This window comes from Episyrphus balteatus, chromosome 2 (genome assembly GCF_945859705.1).
Source record: "Episyrphus balteatus chromosome 2, idEpiBalt1.1, whole genome shotgun sequence".
NCBI lineage: Eukaryota > Metazoa > Arthropoda > Insecta > Diptera > Syrphidae > Episyrphus > Episyrphus balteatus.
In genome coordinates this window covers 108602055-108615530 of record NC_079135.1, presented here as the reverse complement: position 1 = coordinate 108615530, position 13476 = coordinate 108602055, and the positions used below count along the sequence as shown (strand labels likewise).

The 13476-nt window shown below is 27.9% G+C and overlaps 4 protein-coding genes across 4 annotated transcripts; 2 read left to right on the top strand and 2 right to left on the bottom strand.

Annotated features, from left to right (window-relative positions):
• Positions 1-1761: 1761 nt before the first annotated feature.
• On the bottom strand, positions 1762-6756 carry LOC129911790 (uncharacterized). The gene is made up of 7 exons (XM_055989727.1): positions 6336-6756; positions 5518-5858; positions 5057-5200; positions 2647-2847; positions 2434-2591; positions 2200-2371; positions 1762-2077 (listed from the first exon to the last, which is right to left on the bottom strand). The coding sequence occupies exons 1-6, from the start codon at positions 6558-6560 to the stop codon at positions 2265-2267; spliced, it is 1176 nt and encodes a 391-aa protein (XP_055845702.1). The 5' UTR covers positions 6561-6756; the 3' UTR covers positions 1762-2077; positions 2200-2264.
• Positions 6757-11486: 4730 nt separating this feature from the next.
• Positions 11487-11958, top strand: LOC129909639 (uncharacterized). The gene is made up of 3 exons (XM_055986716.1): positions 11487-11492; positions 11569-11702; positions 11763-11958. The coding sequence occupies exons 1-3, from the start codon at positions 11487-11489 to the stop codon at positions 11956-11958; spliced, it is 336 nt and encodes a 111-aa protein (XP_055842691.1).
• On the top strand, positions 11574-12499 carry LOC129911809 (pyridoxine/pyridoxamine 5'-phosphate oxidase-like). Its single transcript, XM_055989752.1, has 3 exons — positions 11574-11702; positions 11763-12204; positions 12271-12499. The coding sequence occupies exons 2-3, from the start codon at positions 11984-11986 to the stop codon at positions 12395-12397; spliced, it is 348 nt and encodes a 115-aa protein (XP_055845727.1). The 5' UTR covers positions 11574-11702; positions 11763-11983; the 3' UTR covers positions 12398-12499.
• A 61-nt stretch (positions 12500-12560) lies between these two features.
• Positions 12561-13342, bottom strand: LOC129911808 (uncharacterized). The gene is made up of 2 exons (XM_055989751.1): positions 13051-13342; positions 12561-12979 (listed from the first exon to the last, which is right to left on the bottom strand). The coding sequence occupies exons 1-2, from the start codon at positions 13151-13153 to the stop codon at positions 12588-12590; spliced, it is 495 nt and encodes a 164-aa protein (XP_055845726.1). The 5' UTR covers positions 13154-13342; the 3' UTR covers positions 12561-12587.
• Positions 13343-13476: the final 134 nt, after the last annotated feature.

Here is a 13476-nt window from a genome sequence, read left to right as displayed (position 1 = left end):
ACTTTCTTGACCACCCTAATTAAAAATATTTTTCCATAGATAATTTGTTTTAAATGTGAACTACTCGGTGTTTTTATTATTTTTTTTTAGAAGAAAGTATTTTTTTTTAGCCACCCTAATTTAACACAGTTTACAAATTTTTCGTGTTATTAAAAACAATATTTTCGGGAACTGAAACAAAACTCATTCTGTGGTAATTTTTTTATATTTTTTTTTTCTGACGTTTATGAACACTAAGCTCGGGCCCCTTGGCCCCCACTTTTTTAAAAATTATCAAAATTGCCACTTTTTATTTATAGTTAAACTTTTTGTTTTAAAGGATGAAAATTTATCTAGAATTATGAAAGACAGAACAGTTGACTTCAATTAGGAACTTAGATCTGGTTTCTGATTTCCAGCATTTAGTCGAATTGAATTCCGAGAAAGTTATTGAGAAATATAAAATGCTTGAGGCTCTGCGGACAAGGTTCTTGAAACATTTTTTGAAATTTATGGCGTAGAAGAATTTTGGCAGGGTTATTTAAAAATGGTTTGGATGAAATTATGTTTGAAAACTCTTCTTAGCAGTGCCTCAGCGGAAATAGAAGTTTTCAGACTGACACTCATAAAAAATTAGCTTACGAAAATTTACGAAAATACATTAATTGTAAACATAGCAATTCCTTGATTCAATAAAACCAGGAAAAGATCATGAAAACTGGGTAAACCAAAGTCCAAATAAGTGTATAAATATCGGAAGTATATTTGCGTATACATACTTTATCAAGAACTGTTTTGTTTGTTTTTTTTTTTTTTAAATTAATTTATTTTATTATTAAAAGTTTATGATATGTCTTCGGTAATGTTTTTATAATTTTTTTATTTTACTTCACGAAATTTTATGATTGGCCCCTTTTTTTGTCTCGGGACCCTTTTTTGGCCTCTTTTTGATTTTTTCCAGCGGCAACACTGACACTCAGTGACTGCTGAAAATTGTACCAACGCAGGCCTGCAAACATTCTGCAGAATTGGTGTGTTCATTAATGCAGCAAAGCAGAAAGACGATTGGACTGACGCAGATTTCCGACGTTTATGAAAACACCCAAAATCCGTCCCAGGACGGTTTTTGAGTTTTTAAGACAAAAATAACTTTTATCAATTTTGCAAAGCCTCATTTTTTTCCAAAACAGACAAGATTAGTGTGCAAATTCTCAAAACTTAATGTTTTTTTTTTAACATAATTATCGACTACCATTACCTTTTTTATTTTAAACTTTTTCTTTAACAATCCAACGATTTCAATGAAATACATCTACCTAGCCAATAGTAAAAAAAAAAAGAACAGAATTTTTATTTTTATCAGTTTGACAAAAACGGTTGGCAATTTTTTTCGAATAATTGAATAATAATTCGTTCTAAAGTTCACAAAAATTTCATCACGTTAGTCCGCCTCTATCCCGTATTGAAACCTAAGGCATTGAAGCGCTTTTTCAAACTTAGCAAAGAGTTATTTCGTACTTCTCAAATAAAATTGCCTTATAAAGAAAATGTCATACTATTAAATCAAAAATCAAATCCTTTTGACCTGTTTTTATTATAAAAATAATTGAAACAAATAATTTTCTTGCAAGTGTATAATTTATTTATATAATAATATTCATTATGATGCAAAGCTATAACAGGTATTGTGGTATAGGTACATTGCTATTTATTTTTTAATTCGAAAACACACACACAAAATTTATTTATTTTTTTTTTTTTTGTATCTTAAAGGAATTATTCATTTTACTAAGATTATCAAAAATAGTGTCTTTTTTGTTGCTAAAACAAGATTTTTAATAAATATGGACTACAAATTAAAAAAAAATTGTTTACTAAAAATAATAGTTTTACAATAAAATTATAGGAATTAAATTGAGAGGTTAGAGCTTCTCTTTAAAATTGATGTAAAATTGAGAAGTTTATACTTCCGATTTTTTAAACGAAGAAAAAAATCTATCTTGGAATATCACAAGGTTAAAAATAAGAGAGATTTAACATTAAGATAAATAAGGATACACTAATTAAAAAAAAAATATTATAAATAAATAAAATAATAGTTTAAGGGCCAATTTTTCAATAGTCAGATAAACCTCAGATAGAGCTTATTCCTAGGAATAAAAGTTTTTTTTATATTGACATTTATTTTTCTGATAATCAAACTGACGATTGAAAAATCAGGGCTAAGTGAAATAGCCTAATTGAGCTTCTTTCGTCTTTTCATCCTGTCAATTTAATGTTCTTTATTATTCAGATTCGGTGGGTGAATCTGGTGTAATTTCACCAGCATCGTAAATATTTTCACCTCGTCCTTCGCGAATACGTTTGAGTTTTCTTTTGAGCGTCATAATACCTTGAAAATGAAGAAAATGAAACTATTTAAAAAATTCAATCTTTAAAAAGTTTAAAACTTACATTTTATAGCTTGAAATGTCTTTGCTGAAGAATTTTCTGATGTCGATGCTGTTGTTACACAAGCTGTCATTTTTTCATGAGCCAATTTAACTTCAAAATAGGCCTTTTTCAAAGCTTTAAAGTGTCTATGTTCACTTGAGTCTTTCAGTAGAATGCACCTAAGAAACGGAATTTGTCAATAAAGTTTCTGAATATTATGTAACTTTGTTTTACTTTGCTGCTGATCCTTCACCAGAACAATCAATGGGTGAATTATGATAGATTTGGTGGTTGAAATACTGCAAAACGGGTGAGTTCCAAATTGAGAGTCCATACCAGAGCCATATTACAACATTTAGCAGAATTTTAAAATTCTTTGCAAAGAGAGTTGGGACTAGGTATTTGAATGGGAGCAAACTGATAAACACATGGGACCTGAAAGACAACGAAAAATATTTAACAACGTTATATCAATCCAAATTGAACATTTTTAGCTAGTTTTGTTCAAAAATTGCTTAACCAGGTTTTATCGGTCAGAAATATCGCTCTTTTTTTCATTTTAGAACTTGCTCAAATTATCTTCCTAACTTAAAAGTTAAAATTATATTTCCCCTTTACCTTAGCTCTTATGGGACACACGTAACTGCATACATTTTTGGATAAGTTTCTCTTATTTATTTTAGATACTTTAAAGGATTCAACTTTTTAATTTATTGGTCTTTGGGCACATAGTTCCGAGTCATGAAATATATTCTGATACCATTCCAATTGAAAATTAGAATTTTATTTTTGGGACCAAAATTAACGGTTTGGTATAGCCAAAATGGAAAAAATTTCTTTTGTCAGAAACCGATCTAACAATTTCGTCAAAAAAAAATGAAAAAAAGTTTGTACTTTTGAATTAATGGAAAAAACCTTATCTATCGAATATTATGTATAGTTATAATAGTTATAACCAATTTTCGACTTTCTCGTTAACGACTTAACCGATTTTAAAGAAATTTTCGTGCAGTATTAATTTTATTTATGCATTAAAACTTAGTAAAAGTTTTAAAAAAATATTCTCGGTTTTAAAATTTTTTTCGAATTTCTGTTTTTGAAATGTCGATTCCTTTAAAATGGGCTGATAAATACTATTAAAAATTTGTTATTTAATTTTGATTAATAAATTCTTTAAAATGCCATAGTTTTTAAATTAAGAAAAATTTTAATTCACAAAAAATATTATTTTTTAACAATTAAAACAAAAACTAAAAAAAATCAGATTTTGAGGTTTTTTAATATTTTCTTCATAAAATTATATTAAATTCATTCTTTTATGATTTTTTTTTTTCTAAATTATAAGGTGAAACTTGATTTTAAAAAACCATCCCACTGTTTAATTATCTACAAAAAGTAATAAACTTAGCTTAGCAGTTGACAAATGTAATAATAAAGCTTATATGCATTTAAAACATGAAAAAAAAATAAACAAATAAGTGTAATATCTACACACACACAAAAATGAATTCGTGACACCAAGTTTAAATTATGAACAACCATAATAATTATTGATATTAACCCTCTGTCGGCACACGGGTGCGAATTTGGCAGGACAAAAACAAAAAGTGGTCACAAAAAGTCTCTTTATATGGGTGAAAATACATTTTTTTGGAATTGTGAATACAATATTCGAATTCCTCGGAAAATTCTACATCAATTTCATGTATGATTCTCTATAAAATAATCAGACCAAAAAAAGTTCTAGCGACATGAAAAAGTATAAACCAAACCAAAACCAAAAAACCAAAAAAGAGGTGTGCCTACAGAGGGTTAAAGCTAGTTTCATGAATGCTAAAAATAGCATTATTCTCCATGAATATTTCAGATTTCATTTTGTCAAAAAACTTTTAACATTCACTAAACTGGTTTCGTTTTAATACCTGCTTCGAAATTTGACAATAATAATATGGCCGTAGTTTTAGAGGTAGGTGCGAACCAGTTGTACATTTTTTATTATTTCACTGAACTGTCTTTTTATGTAACCCAATTAGATACCAAGCCTGTTTATTTGAGCTAAAAACATGAGTTTTGAAATTATTCTAAAATTTAGGTATTACCAATATAATTATAATTATTATTATTGTTTATTTTTTTTTTTGTGTATTTAGATTTTAGAAGGTAAATTTTTACTGGTTCAGCATTGTTTCAAAATACTTAAACTAATTTTTTTGCACACCCTTTATAGTGCTGAACATTAGCATATTTTCAAAATTTTATATCAACTTTTACAGTTTTACCGAATTTTTAAGTAAACCTCTTTAAAACTACCTGTAATTTATCAATATTTTGTAAGGAAACATTACAAATCAAGTCGCGTTGGGACTTGAATTTGTATTTTTTTCGAAACTTTTGAGCCCCCTAGAGACACACTAGTATATATAAGATAACAACTCTTATCAGTTCATTAATTTTAAGAAATCTTATTGCTAAGAAGATTGGATTAAAAATAGGCATCATCTTATTTTGAGGTGCTTTTTTTTCATATATGTATATTTAAAATTTATACAAGGATTAGGATACTGCTTGTTGCCATTGTTTAAGAACTAGCAATCCCTAAACTGCATTAACCAAATTATGTTTTCTAAAATTTTATTTTTCTTACCATGATGCAATTCGGAGTCCAAGAAAAACTTGATAAATCAAACGATTTCGATGGGAATTTTGTAAGGCCAATAGAAACAAACAATCAGTTATGATGTTATAAATTCCCAAATTTAAATTCAATCCAACAAAATAGTTTTCGAATCTGAAATAAAGTCAAAAATTATTAATAATGCAAAAATCAAAGAATTTACAGTAGAACATCCTCGCATAACTCAAAAACATTTTATTTTTTTCGAAGAATTTTTCAAATTCAATAATTAATTTTCTATAATGGCTGTGTTCCTTTGGGCTCAGCAAAGTAGTACTTCTCAATCCATTCAAAGACATTTTTTCAATAGAAGAAATGGAGTTGAATTCAACCAGAAGTACTTAGCAGTAGATACTTTAGGCCAAAGGAACACAGCTAATAGTTCAGTTTTGAGTTGTGCCATGATTTTACTTTAAATTAAAATGTCGTACTTATATCCATTAATTGACACCAATGCTAAAGCATAAAGTGTCTTTGAAGCAGCTTCCGAAAAATCACTTTCCTTAAAATCCAACATTGCTCCATGCAAATAAAAAGTTGTTATAAATAAAGAGTACAGTTGAAATTTCTCACAAGATTGTGATTTGTAGAAAATTGTATTTTCATAGGTGGGGAAAAGTCGTCCGGCATTGCGAACCAATTGAGGTGAGATCATGTATTCATTGTAATAGTAGAGAAATATAGTTGAAGCTGCATAAAAGGCAATATTCCAAATGGATCGAGCGAATTGTTTGCGTTTGTAGAATTTGACATTTGGTGATTTGAAAAATACCTGCAAAAATATGATGTTTTTATATGAAATTATTATTCATTCATTAAAAATTAAAACGAAAACCAAGATAAAAATTTAAAAAACAATTTGAAATTATGAAAAAGTAACGATTTCCGGTTTATAGTATGACACCATCATAGTATTCTCTTTTCTCTATATTGCTTTCACCGCCATCTACATGTCGTTTTCTGCACTAACAAAGTTATATTTTCTTTTCCCCTTCTCGTAAAAACCAAAACATCTGTTTTTGACAGCCGCATCGCACATTCTCACACACATACTTACAAACCCCTATTAACCACCAAATTAACAAACAACAAAAAAAAAACAACAATCATGTCAATCAAAAGAAAAACAACAAAAAAAAAATAGAAAATTCTGCAACAAAAAAAAAAAACTAGGAATGTCCCGTGCATTTTTCTATTTAGGTTCTAGATTCTAGAGAAAAATTAGGTGAAGAGAAAAAAATTGACTTACGTGGAACAAATGATAGAAACCACAAAAACCCAAAGTGAACATTAAGAAAATCCAAAAAACCGTATTCACAATATAATTGACATCGACATCCTTTAGAAATAACTCCAATCGAGAATTTGCCAGTAAGTATTTGAGTGGTGTGAAGAAATTTGTAATTTCTTGAGTCCAATATTCGAAGATACTGGGACTCAAATTATTGGTTCTCATATCTAAAATCGATGCCATTTTTTAAATTGGTTTTTGTTTTGTTTTAGGTTGTATTTAGTTGTCACTGATTTTTAAGCACTTGTTTCAGGAACACATGATTTTTGACGAAAAGAGGTTTTTAATTTTTCATTTGAGATTTTTTTAGTTTTGTTTTTGCCCCTAAATGAACCTTTTTTTCCACTCAACCTAATAATGACACTGACAGATGGTATCAGTGATGGTGATAGGGAAAGTGTGGTGGATTGACAGAATATTAAAGGAAAGAGATAACAAGAATGCGAGGTTTTGTAGCGACATCTAGATGTGAATGTTCTTAATTACTTTATGGCGACAGAAATCCGTTACAATTTGAATTAAATCACAGTACTGTGGAATTGAAAACTGTAGGACTTACACCCTACAGTGTATGTAGGTATATTCAGTATCACAGATTCTATCATTAAGTAGTGTAAATAGGGATAATATGAGATGATAAAATAATAATCATTTTGTAAACGGTCGTTGAGAGTTGATTTTTTTAAATCGATAGCTAAGTTTGTTACAAGAATGGCAAAGGTGTTGAAAAAATTCTTAAAGACTTCAAAACTGAGTTATTCAAAAACAAAAGCAGAAAGTAAGCCTTCGCAGAAGTGGAAGGTTGACGGACTTTTTTACGAGTTATACAAATGAAAAGTTAATAAAAAAAATAACGTCTGAAACGAATTTTTGTAATCCTATATGATTTTTTGAAAAAAAAGCATTCGTATTTTTGTTTGTGTTTTTGAGTGGCTTCTTACTATTTTTTTAGAATTTTTCTAAGCATCCAAAAATATCTTGAGCTTACAGTACTTAGAGTCATTACTGATTTTCATATTCACAATTCTAAGATATTGGTAAAATATGTTCTTTATTTTAAAACTTGGTATCTTTTTACTTTTAACTTTATTTAGCAAGTAAATAATATAACCTTTCATATGATATATCACACACAACAAAACTTTTAATTTAAAAAGTTCAAAATTACCATAAAATACCTGGGGAAATCGTTGCCGCTGACCAACCACCAGTCAGTGGAGGAAGTACAGTAATTTCAGTTTTACATTTCGACATAGTCATACAAATATTTATTGAGACATTATAATTAAAGCAGAAATGATAAGCTTTCCAATGATCTAAAATTTATTGTAGGTTGTAAGTAAAAAAAAGGATAAAATGATGATGGAAGAAAAAAGTTTGATTTTTTTGATTTTTATCCATGAAAATTAATTGCATTTAAAACTTCCAGTTCTTTTTAGTGAAAATTTTTTGAGCTGAAATAATAAGTTTTCAGATGGTATAAAAATTTGTAGTTGGTTTTTATATACATGAGAAATTGACAAAATAGCTATTGTGTGAAGAAAAAAAAAGCTAATATTTTCTGCTTTTTTCATGAAAAAATGTGTGATATAAAAAAAAATATTTATAATACTTTTTACAGAACATGTACACTTGAATACCTAAATGGTTTATTTCTTTAGAAAAAAACATTTGGCTTTAAGATGGTATACCTAATTTTTTTGTAAACTTTTCATATAAAATATATGACACAATATTACTTTGTTTTTGCTTTTTGTAAAATATGTATGATCATCGCTTTTTTTTACAAAACATAGTTACAGATATAAAGTATTAAAGTATTTTTCCACCCACCCTTAATCCGAGATTTAGCTTAGTAGATTTAGGACCATTTGCTGAATCGAAACTTAAATAATTTATGTTGAACATAAACTCTTATTCCCTACTTTTTCCTCTATGTTAATTGTCACATAAGGATTTATGTAGAACTTAAATGCTTAAGTTTCGATTCAGCAAACGGGTCTAGAATTAGGGCTGCCAGATAAAATTTTATTAATGTCGGGACAACAGGTCTTAAAAGTCGGGACTAATCGGGACAGCCAAATAATACATGAAATCGAAAATAAAATAAAATGCACGACTGGGTCGCACGTACTTGCTCTTGTAGTTCACAGTATCTTTATCTTAAATATCTATTGGAAATTTAAGATTTTGTAGAAAAAAAAATCAAAAAAAAAAATCAAAAGCTTAAAAATTAAATTAAAAATTTTTTTTTTTCAAAAATGTTTTTAAAAATATTTTTTTTTAACATTTTATACCTAATGATCTCTGTAAATTTTAAATAAAATAACTAATGCTTTGATAAAATATATGAACTTAAAAAATATGTCAATTTTCGAAAAACGGCAACGCCATATTTCCATTTTCCGCATTTTTTGAGAAAAACTAAAAACGCAGTTTTGTTGGAATCAATAAGAGTATTCCGCACACCAATTTGATCAAAATCGTTAGAGCCGTTTTCGAGAAATTTGCAATACCTCGAAAACGTTATATGGGAGGTATGCGTTAAAATGGAGATATTAAAAAAATAAAAAAAACGGGTCTAGGGAATTACGTAAAAATCATCTGTACCAAGTTTCAAGCAAATCCATCCATCCGTTTAGGCCCTAGCTCGATGTACAGATGGACGCACAGACGCACACACGCACAGCAGACGCACAGACCGACGGACGGCATGACGAAAACCACTTTTTTGATCTTCTCCATCATCGTATTGTTGGTTTTGATTAAAACCTCGATTTTTTTTTTCTACACGAAACCAATACTTGCCCTATAGAGCAAGTAAAAATAATAAAAAGAATTACGTAGGTACCTAATTACAAACTTTTTCATGCATAAAGCCTTAACCTCCTATATTGGCTCAAAAAGTGAAAAAGTACAAAAGTGAAAATTTTCAAATGCATTTTTGTATAGTTTTCCGGGCTGTAAAATTAAAACAAATGATGCAGAAAGCTTATTTTTTGGCGCAATTATTGCGCTAGCCAAAAAAAAATATTTTCACTTTTGTACTTTTTCAAAAAGATAAAATCACATTTATCGTAGATAGATACCTACTCGCTTAAAAACTGTCTCTTGATAGATCTTTAAGTATTTACTAAGCCCTAAATTTATGCTTTCAACAGTTTTCTAGTTTTGGAGAATGAACAAATTTGACCTATAAGTTTTTTCTTGTATAATTTGAGTGAATTTTCTTACATATATTTATAACAATTTATTTTTAATGCAAGCTTTAAGTCATTTTTATTTAATTTTATTTTTTACTTTAAGTCTGCATTAAAGATAAATTGATTCAAAGAAATGGCGAAATTTTAGAAATTCTAAGCTGTTGGCCTTAACAGATTTCAATGCGAGATCGAGATGTGGAACATTCACAATTAAAATAATATTTTAAATGTGAATGTTAGACATCTCACTTACATATGTAACTATTAAATTCTCTTACGTGAAAAAAAAAACAGATAAAAATCATTTTCATCCATTAAGAAGTCTCATTTTTTTTTCTTCCAAAAGGTTTCGAACAAAGATTGATTAAGAAACGGAACAGATATCGGGACAGGGTTGAAATGTCGGGACTGTCCCGGCGAAATCGGGACGTCTGGCAGCCCTATCTAGAATACTACTACGTGTTATTTATTCTAAATTTCGGATTGAGGGTAGGTGAACCCAAATCGGAGATTTTATAGAAAACCGAAAAATTACCTTACGATAACACCGTTTATTAGTAATACATAGGTATCTATATACGTAAAATCGTTATTCTTGTCATTTTACATTTTTGTCATATAGAAAAAACCTCTAAACAATTATTATTTATTGATCGCATAAAAAAGTGTGTCATAATCTTTTTTGTAGACTTTAATAGCTATAGAATTATATATTACAATTACGGTCACCATCCGTCCCGGTTTACCCGGGACTGTCCTGTATTTCTTTAACTTGTCCCGGGTTTTTATTTAAGATACCCGGGACGTATAAGTGTCCCGTATTTTGTAAATTGTCCCGTATTTCTACATTCCATGATTTAGTATTCAAAATTTTATATACTTTTTACAACAAAACAGTGCCAGTGGTTGGAAAATAAAAGTTTTTCTAATTTTGCGAATAAAAGTATTAGTTTTGAAAAAAAATTTCGTCAATTATTTAGATTCAGCTTGAGGTTAAAAAGCTACGCCAAAAAAAGTATTTTTTTTCGAATATTAAACAATATAAACAATATATATGAAATAGGAAGGAACCCTAAAAATGGAATTCAATATAAGAAAATTTCAAAATTGTTTAAAAATCAAAGTGTTAAATAATGTTTTTTAGGTCATCTAATTGTAAAACTTTTTTATTGATTTCTGACTTCTTCGTAAACGACTTAAATGATTTCAAAGAAAATGTTCTCATAATCGTTAAAAAATCTTTGAATTCAAAATTAGGAAAAATTATGAAAACTCATTTTACTATTTTTTTCATTTTTGAAAAACTAATAATTTCAAAACATTCCAACGAATTTTTTATCTGTCCCGGGTTTTGCTCCCAAGAATATGATCACCGTAATTATAATCGAAACCCGAGGCAAAGATGTTAAGACCTACATATTTTGACTGGACTAAGCAGATAAGCATTTTAATTTCTAAATTATTGTATTCAATAAAGATAACGCTTTTTTGATAGCCGAAATGATTTGGTTCCATTTTAATTGTTCAAATCATTTTAATATTTCTAATATAACACATAGCACAACGGCTAAAGTTCTTCAGAACAATAGGTAGGTAAATAACAAATGGAGTTGTTAGAAATTGAAAAAAAAAATAAAAATTGTCAGTAAAAATTTAAATTTAAAAGAACTAGAAAAATTATTTCACCTTTTTGTTCAACTTCTAAACAAGAAGTAGATATTTTTTTAATTAAAATTTGTTTTTTTTTTTAATGGTATTTGCAATTAAAATTTTTTTTCACCAACATTTTGGTGCAAGAACTTTGCTGCTTCGTTTTAACATTTTCCGAATTTTTAACTATCACCTGTTTTATCTTTCTTGTTTTCATTTATTTAGAATTTGTAAAAATACTGAAAATTCTACAACAATGGAGGTAAATACTGAAACATTAACAGTGTATTTCAATGTTTAAACCCAAAACGGAGACTTAACAAGTTCTATATTTTTAGCAACTCTCAAGAATGGCTTTTATTGAAAATCAACCAGAAGATCCTGTCGAGTTGTTTTCTAATTTAATAACGGCCTACAAAACAACAAATCCTGAAATACCATTTATTCCAATGAATATTGCTACAATTGATGAGTAATTTCAGATATATTAAACTTAACTGTATGCTTAAGTAAACTATTTTTTTTTTTTTAGTGAATTTGGAGTTCTTAATCGTTCTGTTGTCTATCGTGGTCTTGAAGATGGTCATATTATTTTCGTTACAGAAAAGAACACAGTTAAATATGCAAATTTAATTAAGGATCCAAGGACTTCAATTACATTTCTATTTGAAAAAATCGAATGGAATGGAGTAAATTCAATATGGCAGGTAATAGTAACTCATTCATAAATAACTTGCCAAACTTTTCAATTTTATGATTTTATATTATAAGGTTCGTCTAATTGGAAAAGCTGTTGAACTTTCACCAAATCAAATATCAAATCTTTGGTCACAAGAACCTATATTTGCTAAAATTCGTAGTCGAATAAGTGAATGTGGAAAACCTCTAGATTTTGCTGATCATAAAAATGATCATGATAAACTTTTGACCGAATATGAAAATGGTCAAGATTCTCTTCCACAAACAGAAACTTAGTAAGTTTTTTTGAATTAATACAAAATTATTTTATATTTCTATTAATTTTCTTTGTTTTTTTTTAGTACTGCATTTAAAATAATACCAAGAATTTGGGATTTTTATAAATCTGAACCAAACTGTGTTGCTGATCGAGTACAATATCGAAAGTCAGAAGATGAAAAATGGTCAATAATGCATGTTGCTAGTTAATTGACTGAAAAAATACTCTTATGGTGCTTAAAAATAAAACTAAACAAATATTACAAAATTATTTAATTCAAAATTTGTTTGAAAAACATTTTATTTTATTGATTTCCTATCTATTACAGCGAAAAAAAATTGTTTTCTTAGTTTAATAAATCGGATGGAATGATGAAGTTATGAAGTATTTTTTTATTAATTAATCAAATAATTTATTTAGAAACAAATTCCACCAACTTGTCTTTGGTTTATCGAAAAACAGTTTAGATTTCTTGGTTGGTGGTTCATCCGAATTTTGTCTTTCAATTTCATAAATTTCCTCAGAACAATTATTTTGTATCTGTCCTGAAAGTCCTCCATTGACACTGCATCGTTTCCTTTTGATATTTAATTCTCCTAATGGTTTCCTCTTTGTTGTTTGTTTTTTGTTCTTTAGACCTTCACAATCGATTTTGATGAAAAATATTATTTCCGGATTTGGAAACAGCAAGTTGTAGTATTCGAAAGTTTGTTCATCAAAAATGTTGTTAAATTCATTGGAGATTTGAATGAATTTCTTATTTTTTTCTGGAATATTAAAACGGTCAAGAGCTGTTGAAGAAATTTCGAAAGAAAGATAAAACAAATTTTACTAATACTAAATTTAAATATGACTAACTTACCAATTTCAATACATTCTTCGTACTTTGCATTTCTTGGGCAATCTATGTATTTAAAACGATTTTTATACATCATTTTTAGAGTTTTAGTTTGTTTTTGAACCATATTTTATGAATAAATTATTATTAAAAAATAAATACATATATTGTTACAACTCTTTTTGATGTTATCTGTTAAATAAGTTTTTAAAGTATGAAGAAATACCTATCACCAATATGCAGGATATTTATAGGAAAACAAAAATGAAAAATAAATTTATGAAATTTTTAATTATTTCAAAAATCAAAACAACAACAACCCCTTTTTAATTGCTTTTTTGAACAGGTATCATTTCAGGTATCTGTTATTGATGTTTTCAAAAAAACTCTTGATTAAAAACAATAACAACCTACCTGGGCTTATAAGTAAAATAATCCATATACAGGGTG

Bases quoted from the DNA above. Each gene is read 5' to 3' on its own strand.
- LOC129911790 (XM_055989727.1), bottom strand. From the start codon at position 6,560: ATGGCATCGATTTTAGATATGAGAACCAATAATTTGAGTCCCAGTATC. The intron at 5,859-6,335 runs GTAAGTCAATTT...ATATTTTTGCAG, and splicing joins GTTTCTATCATTTGTTCCAC to GTATTTTTCAAATCACCAAA. The intron at 2,372-2,433 runs GTAAGTTTTAAA...TTCATTTTCAAG, and splicing joins GACATTTCAAGCTATAAAAT to GTATTATGACGCTCAAAAGA.
- LOC129909639 (XM_055986716.1), top strand. The intron at 11,703-11,762 runs GTAATTTCAGAT...TTTTTTTTTTAG, and splicing joins AATATTGCTACAATTGATGA to TGAATTTGGAGTTCTTAATC.
- LOC129911809 (XM_055989752.1), top strand. From the start codon at position 11,984: ATGATTTTATATTATAAGGTTCGTCTAATTGGAAAAGCTGTTGAACTT. The intron at 12,205-12,270 runs GTAAGTTTTTTT...GTTTTTTTTTAG, and splicing joins CTTCCACAAACAGAAACTTA to TACTGCATTTAAAATAATAC.
- LOC129911808 (XM_055989751.1), bottom strand. From the start codon at position 13,153: ATGGTTCAAAAACAAACTAAAACTCTAAAAATGATGTATAAAAATCGT. The intron at 12,980-13,050 runs GTAAGTTAGTCA...TTTCTTCAACAG, and splicing joins CGAAGAATGTATTGAAATTG to CTCTTGACCGTTTTAATATT.